The sequence below is a fragment of the Macaca thibetana genome, chromosome 17 (assembly GCF_024542745.1).
Source record: "Macaca thibetana thibetana isolate TM-01 chromosome 17, ASM2454274v1, whole genome shotgun sequence".
Classification (NCBI taxonomy): Eukaryota; Metazoa; Chordata; class Mammalia; order Primates; family Cercopithecidae; genus Macaca; species Macaca thibetana.
Window position 1 is genome coordinate 56,818,242 of NC_065594.1, and position 16,171 is coordinate 56,834,412.

Consider the following 16,171-nt stretch of genomic DNA (forward strand, 5'->3'; position numbering starts at 1 on the left):
GTGCCTCCTGGTCATTTCTCTCTTGGCATCACTTCATACAAAAAAAGCTGGACTCAAATATATTTGCATATATGTAAAAAGGCATTCAGTATAGCACTCTTTGGAGTAGGAAAAAATACCTGGCAATTTAAATGCCTATCAATAAAGGACGGGCAAAATAAATGACAGCACATCTAGACAATGGCGTATCATGCAGAATATCGAGTAGCTATCAGACAAAATGAGGTAGATCACGGCTACATGTTCATGCATTGCAATAGCTCCAGGATATGTGGTTAACAGAAAGCAAGACACAGAACGGGTGTGATTTCTATGGAAAAGAAAAAAGTTGGCCTCTAGGAAAAACTATGGGTTACTGGAGGAGGGTTAATCTGTACTGAATTTTCAAAAAATAATGTGTCTATGCACACACAAACACTTTTAAAACAAAAGCTATCCAGAGGAAGTACAGGCAAAAGGAAAGAGGAAGGGTGAAGCCTGGCTCACTCTACCCGCCCGACTCATGGCTTCCGGTGCCATAACCCAGATAACTTGAGTTTCTGTGATTTCTCAATCTTAGCAGCACTGTGCCTTCTTTAGAGAGGAGGAACATCAACCACTAGAGATTATGCAGTAAAGTGTCCCCACGTCAAAAATGCAGCTTCTCTTTCCCAAGATTTTTTAGAACCTTCTCATGAACTGTACTTTTAATTAAAGCACATCTCAAAGCTTCTATTTCCTTGTTCCTATACACAGCAATTGGCATATGCTGCAAAGAAGTCAAAGAAAGTGTTTGCGAAAAACATTTCTTCCACATTAAGTACCGGACCGCCTGGGCATTCTTGACAATAAACTCTGGGGAAAGAAGCTGTTTGTGCTTGTTCCTGCTGGTCGGTTCTTTGGTGAAGAGTTCTGATGGCATAATGCTCACCAGTAGTCGCACAACAATTTGGGAAGTGTTGCCAGTATTTAGAGAACCCCATAAATGAAATTAGACCAGTGTTCAAGCCATTCCATGCCAAGGAGCCAAGAGGAATAATTAAAGGAGTGAATGTTTTATTCTTTAGTGTTTAATTGAATACATAACAAGTCACATAATCAATGATTCATTATTTCACACACAGGAAGGAAAACGGTAGCTAGTATTTCTGTTATACAACTGGTTGTGAACAGGGAGAACAAAAACCTTCACAGCATTAGATGGTTGAAGAAATTCTCAAAGTTTGGGCACGTCTGAAAAGACTTCAACTGCATCTTTTTTCAATATAAAGGGATTTTTTCTTACATTTCTGTGTCATTAGAAAAATCTGATAACAATTTTTTCTCCTCTTCTTACATTTAGAGAAAATGGTTTAATGATATGTACTACTTAAAATTTCAGAATCCCAGATAACTCTGTGTGAATCTTACATTGTCTAGCAGATAAGGTTTTCAGATGCCTGGAAAAATTTAAACAACATATAATTTACATCTTCAAAATTAACATCCACGATGATGGTTTAATCCTTTGTCACTAAATGGTTCCTAACGCTGTTTGAGTGGTCATAAATGAATTGTCATTTGTATTCAATAGTAATAGCAAAATTTACCTGCCTATAAAGTCACAAAAACAGTTGTATAATAGTTTACATTACAATTAATGTACACATACCTCAAAACACATTTAGAATTTTAAAAAAATTGGTTTGGAAAAAAATCACTAAAAATGTAAGTGACAACAAATCTTGATTAACTAGTCCATCTTCCTACCATACATGATTATACTATAATGTAGATATTCTGGTTGAATTTCTTCCATACAAGTTTCAAGGGCCCCAGTAGAAAATCAAGTGTTAATACTTTTAGATTTTTATTGTCCAAAACTGTGACAAAGAAAAGCTAACTTCAACATAACTTGTTTCTGGCTATACAAAGACCTATTTCAGGTGCTACAGATACTGAAAAGAAGAGTATTTTACTTATTTCTCAAGAGACGGACTCAGGCCATCTAAGAAAATTAAATCAGTTTTTAAATGATTTATAGTAAGGAAAAACAGGAAAAAAATTCCAAACAAAGGATTGATTCTGATAGGCTTACAACAAAAATATTCAGTTTACTATTTTAAAAACTAAATTGAGTAAAGTATTTGTGATTTAGACTATAAAATAAACTCTCAATGAATTCAACCCCTCCAGTCAATACTTTTCTTAATGTCTGCATCGTAATTTAGCATTTTGCATGTGGGAGTACACAAATGATTTGAATATTGGATCAGAATTTACCCTAACTTGAAGAGTAAGAAGTTATCAAAGTTTCACCTTACATGGCTTTATTGAAATAACATTCCATCGAAAATTCCAATAAAAACTGGAATATATTATGAGCACTGCCAATTGCTCATTTTGTCTGAGTATTAACAGATTATGCATTTCCTCAGAGAAGCAGCAGGTCCCATATATACAGACATATATATGGCTCTGGTTTGAAAGAGAAGACAATTTTGTCTAGTATTATAACTTATCACTGTGCTATCAATCAAAAAATCCAAATAAGAAATACAATACAAACAACATTGAAAGGGAAAAAATTTTAAATCTCACATCTTCAAGGAATATTTTCTACAGTATATCATTTGAAAAACTAGAATGAATACTGTTCATGGTCCACATTTAAACAAAAAATATTTCAATTACTTGGTGCAAACACACAGAACCTGGTACCTTTTTTTTTTTTAACCACTATTGTCTACTCCTTTTTAAAAATTAAGTTTGCTACTAAAAGTCTAATGTCATTCACTTGTATTTATGGTCATCAAATGGTAATTAGGGCAACATATGTAAATGCATGCTTCTGAATCAGATTCATGCAGTGATAATTATCTCAATAATTTATGACATTCTCCCAGGTTATTTGAATGGTATCTTTGGAAGGCTAACTCAAATGAACCCACAATACCTCCACCATTACAGCTTACAGGTGATTACAATCCACTTGACAGGCCTCAAAGGTTCATTCTGTGGCCCAAAGCCCATGGAGGGGAAGCGATCTAAAAGTGTTCATGTCAAGTTATTTTACTTGTATTATACTATCCACCCAATGTAAAATGAATTTTCTTCACAGCCCTTACTTTAGGCTAAAAATAGACAGTTTTCTTTTATTGACTTTAACTTTAGAGGGGACAGTGGTCCCTGGAAAAAGAAGTAGATTTACTGTCCCTAACCATTAAATTCCCAGTCTTTCAAATAATGTAGGGGGTGCTGGGTGTGACAGGGTGGAGTGAATAAGATGCCTATGTACAAGACAGTGGAATAGTTCAACTCAGAGGTTTACAAGATAACATTTGTAAGACTTGAGTGACAGAGGCAAAATTTTAGCAGTTTCTCAAGACTCTTGGAGTTGAGCAGATTTGAGAAGGGAAATCAGAATCGCCGAGTCTTGCCATCTGTCAGTGGTTTTGATCTGTCCCAAGATGTTCTCAATCATGTGTTTCCTGTTGAACAATCTAACAAAATACCATGCAGGGTAGAGAAATCTCTGTAACACTGAATTTTGGTCAGTGAATAAGAGTCCCAAATTATTTCAGGCTTCAAACAGATAAATTCTGATGCATTATTTAGTCTGAGACCAAACTCAACACACAAGCAAGCACAACTTCCTAGAAGCGTTTCCATTTTGCCCAAAATTACAGGCTTTGTATATAAAGTCAATTTTACTTTTCAAAAAATGTTAGTCTAATAAAATACTTCAACTCTTATTTCCCAACTGAAAAAAAAAATTAGTGGATTAAAAATACAGGTACCTTGATTTTAAGTAGACAGTTAATCAACATATGATTAGTAAATACAACTAATACTCAAGAAAAAAAGTATAGAGCAAACTCAGTTTTACAATTATGTATTTTTTCCTAACCCAATTTCCCCATAGATAAGGATGTAAGAAACTCATCAAAACATGTTGCTTTATATATACACCAGCTGATGCAAATTACTGGGGTAATATAGGAAATTTTATAGCATTAGTAAATGAATTAAAAAACTAAATGATTCATGTAAAATGTTTATATATGGTATATACAGCTTGGATCACATGAGTCTAAGAATAAAACTGTTCCAATTTGTAACATCTGTATGGACATAGTAAGATACAGTACGAGATTGATTTTTAAAAACAAGGAAAAATAGCACTAATTTAAACACTGAAAACAGCTCTTACAAAATCCTTAAAAACGTACATCAGAGAAAGATGCTGAAAACAAAACAAAATAGGCTTCTCCATCATCACAGAATATTCAAAGGACACCTCACAGCATGGAGCATGACGAGGTTTATTTCCCTTCACTTATGGTGTACATAGGATATGCATTGGGAATTTATTCCATGTAAGAGTAAAGGCATAAGGCAACCAGGTCTCCTTCTGTTTCTGTTGCATTTACCTATTATTAGACCATTTTATTGCTCAGCTCACTTTTAAGTACTTACTTGCCTTCATTTAAAAATATTCCATTTTACAGCTATCTACAGATAGGCAGCCCTTGGTGCTGAGTTCTCTGCAGCTCTGTCATTTGAAAAGATTTCGCTTAACTTCAAACAAACTGCATGAAAGTGTATTTTCAGGTTTTCAGGTTTGCCCAGAAGTCAACATTTGCTGGGCTTGGAGAAAATAAGGATTTTTAATAAGTGATCTTAGGTCTAAGTAACCAAAATGAAACTTCTTTTGCTCAACAGATTTTAAAATCAGGATTTATAATCAACAAGAAAATAAAAGTTCAAAAACTAAAACCCTACTGGGTAACTCTTTGGTTAGATTATATATAAGCATTAATAACTCTAAGTTTAGAACTCAAAACAGTAAGTTCAACAAACTGCCAGTTAAGAGTAGGTCTGTTATTAATCTTTATAAAATGCTTGGCATGTTTGCATTTGCTATATGATATTTTTAAAATGTGCATGTACTCAAAACAGATGGTACAAATTTCCAACTTTCAAATCATAAACGAGTATGTCGGCTTCTCCCTTCCCACCCTTCCTACCCTTTCCTCCCTCCCCACCCCACCCCGCCCACCAAGTCTTACAGCTAAAGGAAGGTCCTACTGCCATTCATTGCAAGAATACAGGCGTTTCCTAATACCCACGACGTGCACTATGACCCAGCTCCCTACAGTCACTGCCAGGTGACCTCCCTACGGCGCTTGGAGACCTGAGCAGCCTTGCAGTCTTAGGCGGCAGTGTCCCTTCTCCCTCTTGCCAGTAACTGCTGCCATGTCAACCACTGGCATCAAGGGCTTCTGGCGAGCAACAGCTGAAAAGGGTGCCTCTGCAGGCAGGAGGATCACTTTCTATAAGTTTAAGCCACAGGCTGAGACCTTTTCATTCTGTACGAGAAAAGATCCTTTACTGTCCCAGCACTAGATTCTTCTACTTCACGTGTAACTTTTCAAAACTTTATTCGTTTAGTTACTGGACTGCCTCCATGGGGTCCTAATTCCAGGCTCAGAATCTTCCATCCAGCCTTCTAAAATTCTACCTTCAAAAGAGGTCAAAAAGACTGTGTAATGACCTTGTAAAACGCTAACCCCAGACAGTGGAAACAATCCTGATCTCTTCAACCCCCAGTGAGTCTTAAGAGCTTGAGAAGATTTCAAGGAAATCTTCCGCACATTGGACATGCTCCAATCAGGTTCTGAACAATTCAATCATTCCCAGGTACTTGGTGACTCTGTGGCCACACTGCCCCAATAGATCCAGATTGAAGTACCATCTGGGGGAGGGGTGGTTTGAGGCAGGGAGTAGAGGAAGCATGGAGTGGTAGGTGGGGGTGGGGTGGGGGTTCCTCTGGGTTCTCTAGGTTCAGGAGGTCCAAAGAAGATGAAGCAGCCGAGAGGATCTGCGGCTGCAGGTTCTGAAGTGGAGGGAAGGTGGGCGGAGGGAAGGTCTCAGCCAGCTAATACTGGAGGGGGAGATTGGGAGAGGGGCAGCTGGGGGACAGAGCGAGGACAAGAGGCTCTGTAATCATCTCTCGGGCAGGAAAAGGAGTGGGCGCTGGAGTGGCGACGGGGTCTGGGAAGCTCACTCCCTGCAGAAGACGTACTCGGTGTAGCTGGTCCAGATCTTGTCCTCGCTCTGGTCGGTGCTGCTGGCAAAGGCGCAGGTGCCCGTGGAGCTGCACGCCACCATGTGGAAGCCCGACTCGGACAGCTTGTCGAAGGCCTGCTCCAGGAAGTTGAACTTGAGGTAATAGCGCGAGGTGTAGCGCTCCGGTGGACGGTCCGGGTCCCGGCTTTCGTTCAGGGTGTCCCCAAAAACCTCCTTGGCCAGCGACGTCTTGCCGCACACGGTGATGCGCGCCACTCGCCGGAACTTGGCGTCCGCCTGCGCGTCCCGCCCGATGGTGTAGGAGCCGCGGTAGCCGATGGTGATGTAGCCCGAGCGCCGGCTGCCGTCCAGCGACTGGGACGGCGTGAGCAGCGGGCCCGCCGCGCCCCCAGATGGACTGCGGCTAGCAAGCTCTAGCGTGGGCGAGGGCGCCCCGGCAGAGGCGCCCTCCTGCTGTTCAGGCTCCGCGTAGCCCAGCGGCAGCAGCTCGTCTCCCAGCGAGCCCTCCTTGTGCACCCCGCGCCGCGAGGGCGGCGGCCCCGGGCCGGGCTGCTGGGGCGCCCCGAGGCGGCGCACGAGCTCTGGCAGCTCGAAGTACTCGGCCTCGCGCTGCAGCCGGCTGCGCTCGGGGAAGTAGTCGGGAAGCACAAGCTGCAAGTCCCGCAGGTAATCCAGGATGTAGCGGAAGAGGAAGCCGTCCCGGTCCAGAAAGAAGCGGCCTTTGCTGTCCCGGGCCAGCTCCTGCGGCTGCTGCTGCGTGAACATGCGCCAGAGCAGCGAGTCGGGCACCGACACCACCGTGCAGCGCCGGGTCACGTACACCTGGCCCCCCACGTTCAGCTCCACGATGTCGGGAAAGAGCGGCGGCTCCGCGGAGGACGACGAGGAGCCGCTGCCGCCGCCGCCGCCGCCCCCGTTGGGTAATCCACGTGTGCTGTCCGCCAGAGCCATGACAGAGAGGTGGCTGGGCCGGGACAGTGGCGGGGAGCCGCGCTGCACTCAAGAACTGCAGCCGCCTTCCCCGGAGCCCCAAAGCCCGGACGCTCGCTCAGCCCTGCGCCCCGCCGCCACCTCCGAAAGCCGCGCTGAGCCGAGCAGTGCGAGCGCGCCGCTGTGCGCCCCCGTGAGCTCCAGTGCGCTCCGCCCGCCTTGCCCGCGCGCTCCAGGCGAGTGCTGGGTCGCGGCCCGCGCGCTGCTTAAGTAGAGCCGCCGGCTCTGGTGCCGGGGCGCGCAGGAGGCGTGGGCGGCGGCGGAGCCTAGCTTACCCGGCGGGTGGAGGGGGGAGCGGGGACTCGATTTGCATCTTAAACGCGGACGCCACGCGGGGCTGCTGGCTCCACCCCGGCTCGCGATCGCTGGGGGCGCCCGGACTGCCACCCGTCCCCCATCCACCAGCCCCGCCCTGTGGTCCCGCCCAACTTTCTCCCTCTTCCAAAGAGGACCCGCCTGAGACTTGGCGGCTTCGGAAGACAGCTCCTTGGAGGGACAATCACTGCGCCCCCTCCCCTCTCGCCCCAGCCCGCACCCAGGGACTCTGGAAGAAGGACGTGAACTTTCTGGAGCCTCCCGCCCCGGGAGTGGAAATGCGGGGCAGCCTCCGGCCCTCCCGCTTGCGGAACTGGCCGCTTCCAGCAGTGCAGCTGCAGCCTGCCATCGTCGGTTGTCGTGTCACTGAAAGTAGAGAGACGCGAAAAACCTGGAGAGACGAAAGGGCCGCCCCAGTCCGAGCGCAGCCAGATTTTGTTCCAGTTGCCTTGCAGCCAGCCTGGAAGAAGGAAAAAAAAAAAACACCTAGAAACAAAAGCAAACCTCAGTGTCCCGCAGTAGGATGCTTTACGATAGTTTATTTTCTGGCTGCAGAGACAAAATGAGGTCAAGCTCCAACTCTGCTCTTAACTGCAATGCCCTTTTCCCGCAGGGCCTTCGAGGCCAGACTGAAGTGAAGGGGTAAGACTCCGGAACGTTCGGTCTCCGGGTCCCATTCAGCCTTCGTTAAATCGCGCCCTTAAACTCATGACAGTTGCAGATCTAACGTAATTTTTAAAGCCACTTTTGGCCCCTGCGTGTTTATCCTCCCAAAAGTACAGGCGCCCCCTCTCTCCCGCATGCTTTGGTCACTCTTCGGCCCTCTCCAAGTTTCCGTCAGTCTCAGAGAGGGATATTTACATATCTGAAGGCCCTTGTCTGGATCCCATCTCTCAACTCCTGCTGCCTGCACGTTTGCATTTATCCCCTCGGACTGCAGCCCACAGAACTGCCTCCTGGCTCTGGAAGCTTTCCCTGGTTTCCCAGGTGGGTGGGGCCTCTGGATGGCTCCCTACACACGGTCTGCACTGCTTCCAGCACGTTCTGAAATGTCATATTTATGAGTGATTATCTGATCACTGATTTGAGTATAAAAACAAGAGTTCCTGAATGCTGCAAAAAGAGACGAGTGCAGAGGAGGATGTCAAGAAATGATTAGGCCAGTGAATGTTTCTTGTGTACCTGCTATTATTTGCAGGGCACCAGGGAGTGAGGAATGCAAAGGCGAATAATCTCCAAAGCGCTTTCAGTGTAGTCCAATAAGCAAAGGGTCAGGGGTCTGCGCAGTTATCACATCAGTTTGAAGTATAGACCGCACATCACGATAAATCAGGCAAGATCTTTGTTCTTCATAATGTGTATCCGTCTATGTAACTACCCAATGAGCTTCAGTCTCCTCACAGATGTCATTTTCATTTTGAAATGTTTATGTCTGCTGAACAATTACCGCGCTCATGTCAGTGTGCTGAAATGAGATCAACCCCCAAACCAGTTCTCTTAATTGCAAGTACAGATTTTGATACTGAATGTATTTCACCACTTTTTTTTTTTTTTCTGTTCTTTGGGATAAATAATAGATGATACAAAACTTCCAAGTCCCAGTGCAGGATTTCTAGGTGGTTGTGCTACTAGGTGTTATATTAGTGTCACAGAACTGACAAAACCAGTCTCTTTTCTACAAATCCAAGAAAAGCCTTCTTTGTATCAATTCTGTACATATTTTTATACAATTACCATTGCTCGTTGCATCAGCAAATCCTGCCAGCTCTGTGTTAAAATTCTTCCTAGACTATTAACGTATTTCACCATCTCCCTATCATCACCCTGGAGCAAGTCACCATCATCTCTTGCCTGGATTATTGCACTGGTCTCCTAACTGCTTCTACTTCTGCTCCTACAGTCTTTTTATCACCAGAACAAAAACAGGGACCCTGCTTATAATCCAAGGCAGGTATGTCCTCTACTCAGAGCTCGCCAGTGGCTTCCTGTCTCAGAGAGAGCAAAATCCAAAGTCCTCTCAGTGGCTTACAAGACTCTACATGTTTGGAGTTGTCCCACTAGCCCCTCTCTGACCCATCTCCTGCCCTGCCCCCAGGAGCCGGCTGGCTTTAGCCACATAGCCCCTTTCTTGTTTTCTTAGGGCCTTTGCACATCCTTGCAAAAGTCTCATTTCTCTTCCCTCCCGTCTTTTCTTCCTCACCTTGTTGGGGTCCCTCCCTTCTCATCTCCTTCAGGTCTGCCCAGCAAGACCTTTCCTTGATTCCACTTCTTAATGCTGCACAGCCTCACTGCAGCTTACCCTTCCCTGCCTTATTTGTTGACTGTTTTCCTACATTAGAATATAAACTCCAAGAATTCAGCAGTTTTTGTCTTTTTGGCTCATTGCTACACCCCCACTGCCTAGAACAGAGCTGGCATATTACAGGCATTTGATAAATATCTGTTGCTCACCCAAGCATTCAACCCCTATTTATTCGGGGCCTACTACTATATTCCAGGCTGCATGTTACAAAATAATCACTGCCCTCTACGAGCTTATAGTCTTGAGAAGGAGACAAATAAATACAGTATAAAGATAAGTAAACCTATTTCAGGTGGTGATGAATGCCACAAAGAAAATAAAATTATAAGATGTTATAGAGGGACTGAGTGTGGAATACTACGTTATATAGAGTGCCTGGGGAAGGCATCTCTGTGAAAGTGGCATTTGCACTGAATAATAAGAAAGAGACAGCCATGGGAAGTTTTGGAGGAAGAGCATTCCAGGCACAGGGTCAAACAAGTTAAAGGGACCTGGGTTATGAGTGAGCTCACATTAAAAGTTTATGTATTGTGTCATCTACTTGTATCCTGTGAATCTCCAAAGTACCCTTGAGGTGATCAGTACAGACTCAAATGTGAGTGAGACTGTGTGCTTATGCACTACCTGCAGCCTACTATCATCATTCTCTACATCTTGACATAAGGTACTCATCCACCACCAGCTAGTCTACTGCAGAAAAGCCATTGGTATTTCCTTATAGAAGCCAGCATGAGAGATATAATAATGAATGAAACAGGAGATTTGAAACACAAGGAATGTTTTTCTAGTTAATTTTGTGTGTTCTGTTTCTTGCCTGTAATTGGTTGGTCATTCAAAAGGAAATACCACTGGGGAACTCTGATGCTGGGACTTGAGGGCCTGGGTGTTTATGAGAAGGGAGTCATGACTTTTTAGCATCTCCAGTATGTTAAATATGCTTAATTGCAAGGGGTTGGGGAGGATTTGGAAACCCACTAGTCCTGTGTTTAGTCTCAACCCAGTTTCTAACGATAGTCATTGCTCATTGATGGTCACTGCTCCTTTTCAAGTAACTCTTTGTATTTGCCTGAATAAGATACAGTGTGCCTGCAAGTAACCTGTCCTTTGATCCTAAAGTAGAGGATACTGGAAACATCTCTGGACCTACATTCTCATCTCATTTGCATCTTCTCCCCCACCTACTGCCTTCTCTTCGAACCAGCTTCCCCTCCCACTCCCCACAGTAATCCTTCTTATCCAAAGTTTCCATTACCATGGTTTCAGTTACCTATGGTCAGCTGTGGTTTGAAAATATTACATGGAAATTCCAGAAATAATTAATTCATAAATTCAAAATTGTATACCATTCAGAGTAGTGTGATGAAATCTCCCACTGTCCTGTTTCGTCTTGGCCTGGACATGAATATCCACACTTCTACACTCCCAACCCATGAGTCACTTAGTAGCCATCTCAGCTATCAGATCAGCTGTCTTAATATCACCCTATCACAGTTCTTGTGTTCAGGTAACACTCAGTTTACTTAATAAATGGTACAAGATAAATAGTACAAAATAAAAAGTACAAGAGTAGTGATGCTGGTAATTCAGATATGCCAAAGAGAAGCCATAAAGTGCTTCCTTTAAGTGAAAAGGTGAAAGTTCTCGACTTCATAAGAAAGAAATCATATCCCAAGGTTGCTAAGATATATGATAAGAATGTAGACATTGTGAAGTTTTCTGTGAAATTATGAAGGAAAAATTTGTGCTAGTTTTGCTGTCACACTCAAAACACAAAACGTATGGCCCAGAGTGCATAAGTGTGTAGTTAAAATGGAAAAGGCATTAAACTTGTGGATTGAAGACATGAAGAGAAACACGTTCCAATGGACAGCAATCAGGTTCAGTACTACCTGCGGTTTCAGTCACCCACTGGGGGTCTTGGAATGTATACCCTTTGTATAAAAGGAGACTACTGTATTCTGCATACCAAAGATTTAAGGAAAGAAATGAGGAACATGAAGAGAAATATAAAGTTAAAGGGGAGGAAGAACTGTGGCAAAATGAAGTGAGTGCCTTTGAGAATTGAATGAATTTAATATATGTGAAAATGATCTGTACATTGTAAAACACCATTCAAGTGTCAGAATCATTATTTTCCACCACTTACCATGGTGCTTGACAAGTCTTCCCAATAAATACTGAATGAACAAATGAATGGCAGAAACATTAAAATGAACACTATAGGGGAAAGGGGAAGAGAAGCAGAATCAGAAATTGACCCGAATAAATGTTTATTCCATTTGTCACCCTCCTAATATGTGTGAATCTTTTCTCTATGCAGGCTTTAAAAGTCATTGACTTTTTGCATTCAGAAGGAAAAAATAATTGAATACAGAGATTAATTGAGTAACATTAAGTAAATCAGGAGGCAAAATGATCTTAATAAAGATTTGGTAAAAGATGTGACAATATTTAACCTGAAGAAAAAAGAACACAATGTTATATAAGGGACACTGCCAAAATACTAGGTCTAAATTCCAGTTACTCAGGAAGCTGAGGCAGGAGAATCGCTTGAACCTGAGAAGCAGAGGTTGCAGTGAGCCACGGTCACACCACTGCACGCCAGCCTAGGCAACAGAACAAGACTCCATCTCAAAAAAACAAACAAACAACAACAAAAAAAAAACCAGGTCTAGATGGTAAAGAATATCCCAACATTGTATGATTATCTCTAGAGTATGATTTTTATGATTTATAGAGCCAAACAAAGAAACAAAAGTTAACAATGTTGAAATTTTCATTTCTATACCTTTAAAATGGTGTTCGGAGCTTATCCAGGAAACAAATAACAATAATATAACAAGCATGTATAGAGTACTTACTATGAACCAGCCGTATTTATAGAACTATACATGTATGAACTCATTTAATCCTAACAATAACTTTATGAGGTTGGGTAATAGACCCAAGTTTTAGATGAGAAACTGAGGCACAGTGAACTAATTTTCCCAAGATCATACAGTAAATAGGTGCTGGAGCTGGGATTTGAATCCAGGCAGTGTAGCCTTAGAATCTGTGCTTTTAAACATTGCATTTTAAATCCCCTTTCCTCTAGGAGTGCTTTACATGTATTAAGAAGTAAGTTATATTATTTTCCCCCTTTACAGACGAGAAACCCAAGGCAAAGAGAAGTAAAGTAACTTGACCAAGATAGCACAGCTCTCTATCTCTGCTGGGGGCAGAAATGCTACTCTAAAGTCTACGTGCTTATGTTCTGCAGCACTGGTAACCAGAAACTCAAAGTAGCCACTTTGAAAGAACTAGGGTTAAGAAAGAGTCAATTCCTTGGCCCTTATTTCTTCTTTCTGCCTTCTTTTTTCTTTCCAACCTATTTTAGGTCTATGGGTATATGTGCAGGTTTGTTACACAGGTAAATTGCATGTCGCAGGATTTAGTGTACAAATTATTTCATCACCCAGGTAATACGCATAGTACCTGATAGGTAGTTTTTGGATCCTCACCTTCCTCCCAACCTCCACCCTCAAGTAGGCTCCCAGGTCTATTGTACCCTTCCTTATATCCATGTGTACTCCTACCCAAATTAGAATCTCTATTTGAGCCCCTGGATAGAACTGACACACTATTGTCCTAATCTTTCCCTAATTCAGTCCTGTACACAAAATAAACAAGATTTTATTTCTGGCTCTCTCAAATATCATTATGGTTTGCAAAGCACCAAGTTCCTACCATGTTCATTTGGTTTTATTCTGATCTCATTAACTCTTGACAAGGATAAAGTGAATCCATGGAAACTGCTGAGATCTAGGTTCCAGTTTCCCAAAGCAAGCAGTATCCACTGGTCTTCTGGGGCTTCATAAAATTGAACAAGTGCATTCTACTTGTAGCTTTGCATATCAAACTGAACACAAATATAGCTGGCCCTCATCACTTGAGTGATTCTGGAATTTCTGACTAAGACTAATTATTAACATCACTGCTGTTTCATAAGAATTTGAAAGTCTTGGTTTCCAATCATGATATTAAATTTAGAGATGAACTACACATAAGTTATCACATTCTAGAGTTTTTGCTGTTTTGAGTCTTCTCATATTGTCAGGTTCACTTAATTATCACAATTTTGTGAGGTGTTACCCAACCTGTGTTACAAATGAAGAAAGAAACTCAAAAAGGTTAGCTGACTTACACCTCTCAGGTGGCTGGGATGCAGTGCTGGGATGCACGCGGATGCTTCCTGACTTCACATTCCATGCTCTTTGAACTCCTCAGCAGTCATATCCACCCCATTTAACACCCAAATGAAGGTTGTCATTCAAAATAGTCACTTTGAAGACTATATACTTCTTTGAGGGATGCTGGAATCAGTCACCATTTTTGGTACATTTGTTTGGAAATTTTCTTCAACGTCAATTTACACAAGAATATCACACTATTATTTTATACTTATGTCAAAGTTGTAGTTGATATCTTTTTCTAGGGCTCTAAAACAGGGCATCTCACTGCAGGACAGACCCACATGTCTGAAAATAAATTAGGACAAAGCCGGTTTTCATCAGTGAAACTAAGGTGATTATCCTCAGGTATTCACCTTTTGACACTGGGTTTTAAAGATCTCATCCCTAGAGTTCTCTAATATGCTGAATAGCATTGAGTTTAGGTTACTTAGAAGGAAGGGCTGATTCAACTGCAGATATTTTAACATGTGGTTCCAGAAAGTCTGCATATTTTATTGTAAGGTTTGGACAAGAAGCCAAGCCACTGGCTAGACTGTAATGGTTGACTTCTTATGTAATTGTAAGATCATTTATTTGATATAATTAAGGGGGGAAAATATCTTTCCCCAATTTGCTTTCCAGTTACTAAAGAAATATGCATAGTATTTCACAGTAAGAAAATTGCCTCAAAATATGCCAAACTTTAAATTTACATTACTTTGTTAATTTACTTCTAAAAAATACGTTTATTTTCCTACAGTAAAATATAGATGGGAAAATCATACACTTTGGAGTTTGACGAACCTATATCCTTCTCCTGGTTTTATTTAAAATCAAACATGTTGGTCATAGTTATTTAAATATTCTAATCTTCAGATATTTATCTTAAAATGGAGCAAAAATACCTACCTCATGGGACTCTTGTGAGATTAAATGAGACGATACAAAGCATTTCCTTCCACAATGTCTGACACATAATGGATACATCATGACATCATGCATGTAGGTTTCTGCTCCCACCCTTCCATTCCCCGTTGCCACTGAACCTCTATAATTCGAGTTTGCTTACTTCATTCTTCAATTCGTTTATTACTCTCTCTTAGATGATGTCTCTTTAATAGTAACTAAAATGGACAGGGTAAATGGCATTTCCTCAGCAGTTCCCCATTTCTTCCCAGGGGTCAGTCACTTCTAACACAAATTTACTCTCTGGTTGGAAAATTTAATTAAAATCTAGACAGCTGGGAACCCTCAATTCCAGGGCTTATTTGTCAACCTAGACTTTGCAACTCAAGGTATAGTTGGCATAGTTTTATCTCCATAACTAAAAGTTCAGCTATTGGCAACATCTAGGAGGTAAAGCCTGGGTAGGGGTGAGCAGAAGTGTTCTAAAGAGGGCCTTAAAAACTCCAGGTGTCCTTAAAATCCAAAGACAATGACTTCTTATCTGTTCCAAACACAGGGACTTAAGCCATGAAATGTTGAGGAACTGAGCCTAAAGAGGGCAAGAGCACCATCCCAAACAACAGCTATGGCGTTTCCCCCAGCTTCCAGGCAACAGTGGCTCCACAACAGGAAGAACACATGTGCACACTGTAAAGGAAACGGAAGTTTTGCATGGTTGCAACAGATTTTACTGGAAGAAGTATCAACGGTGCAAGAGAAGTTTATCTCCCCTTTACATTGCATTCAACATCCCTTCAAATATTTATAGAGCACCTGCTGTGTGCCTGATCTTGCCAGAAGTTATGGATGGTTCCACATGTCCTTGGCCCACGAGAACCTGTATAATATCAAAGTGACTAGTAAAATAGCAGGGACATGCCACAGGTGAAGATCATAGGGAGGGAAGTTACCTTCCTGCGTGAGTCACGGGTTTCTAGAGAAACAGGAAAGACACTATACACAGCTGATCTCAAGTAAGTCGGGTCAAACAAAACACTTTCCTCAGCATTGCTAATATCTCAGCATTGTGATAATACTGTAGACAAAAGTATATTTTGGCAAGCTATCTGACAGCTCATTCATGATCTTTTTGGACAAGATAGAGAAATGTTGGCTTGACAATAATATCAGTTAGATGGAGACATGGCTGATAAAAACAGACATACTCAAAGATTATTGATGAATGAAACAATGCATAACAGAAGAGAACGGGTTAGGAGCAAGATTCTGTTTAGCTTTTTTCTATTGAATTGTTATCAATAAATTAATATGTGGGAATTATACTAATAAAATGTATAGTTATGCAGAGCTTAGTGGGCTAACTAACCAAACAAATATGGAATTAACATTCAAAATT

The 16,171-nt window shown here is 42.1% G+C and overlaps 1 protein-coding gene across 1 annotated transcript; it reads right to left on the bottom strand.

Annotated features, from left to right (window-relative positions):
- Positions 1–1,018: 1,018 nt before the first annotated feature.
- Positions 1,019–7,240, bottom strand: KCTD12 (potassium channel tetramerization domain containing 12). The gene has a single exon (XM_050766468.1). The coding sequence runs from the start codon at positions 7,000–7,002 to the stop codon at positions 6,025–6,027; it is 978 nt and encodes a 325-aa protein (XP_050622425.1). The 5' UTR covers positions 7,003–7,240; the 3' UTR covers positions 1,019–6,024.
- Between the last annotated feature and the right edge of the window lie 8,931 nt (positions 7,241–16,171).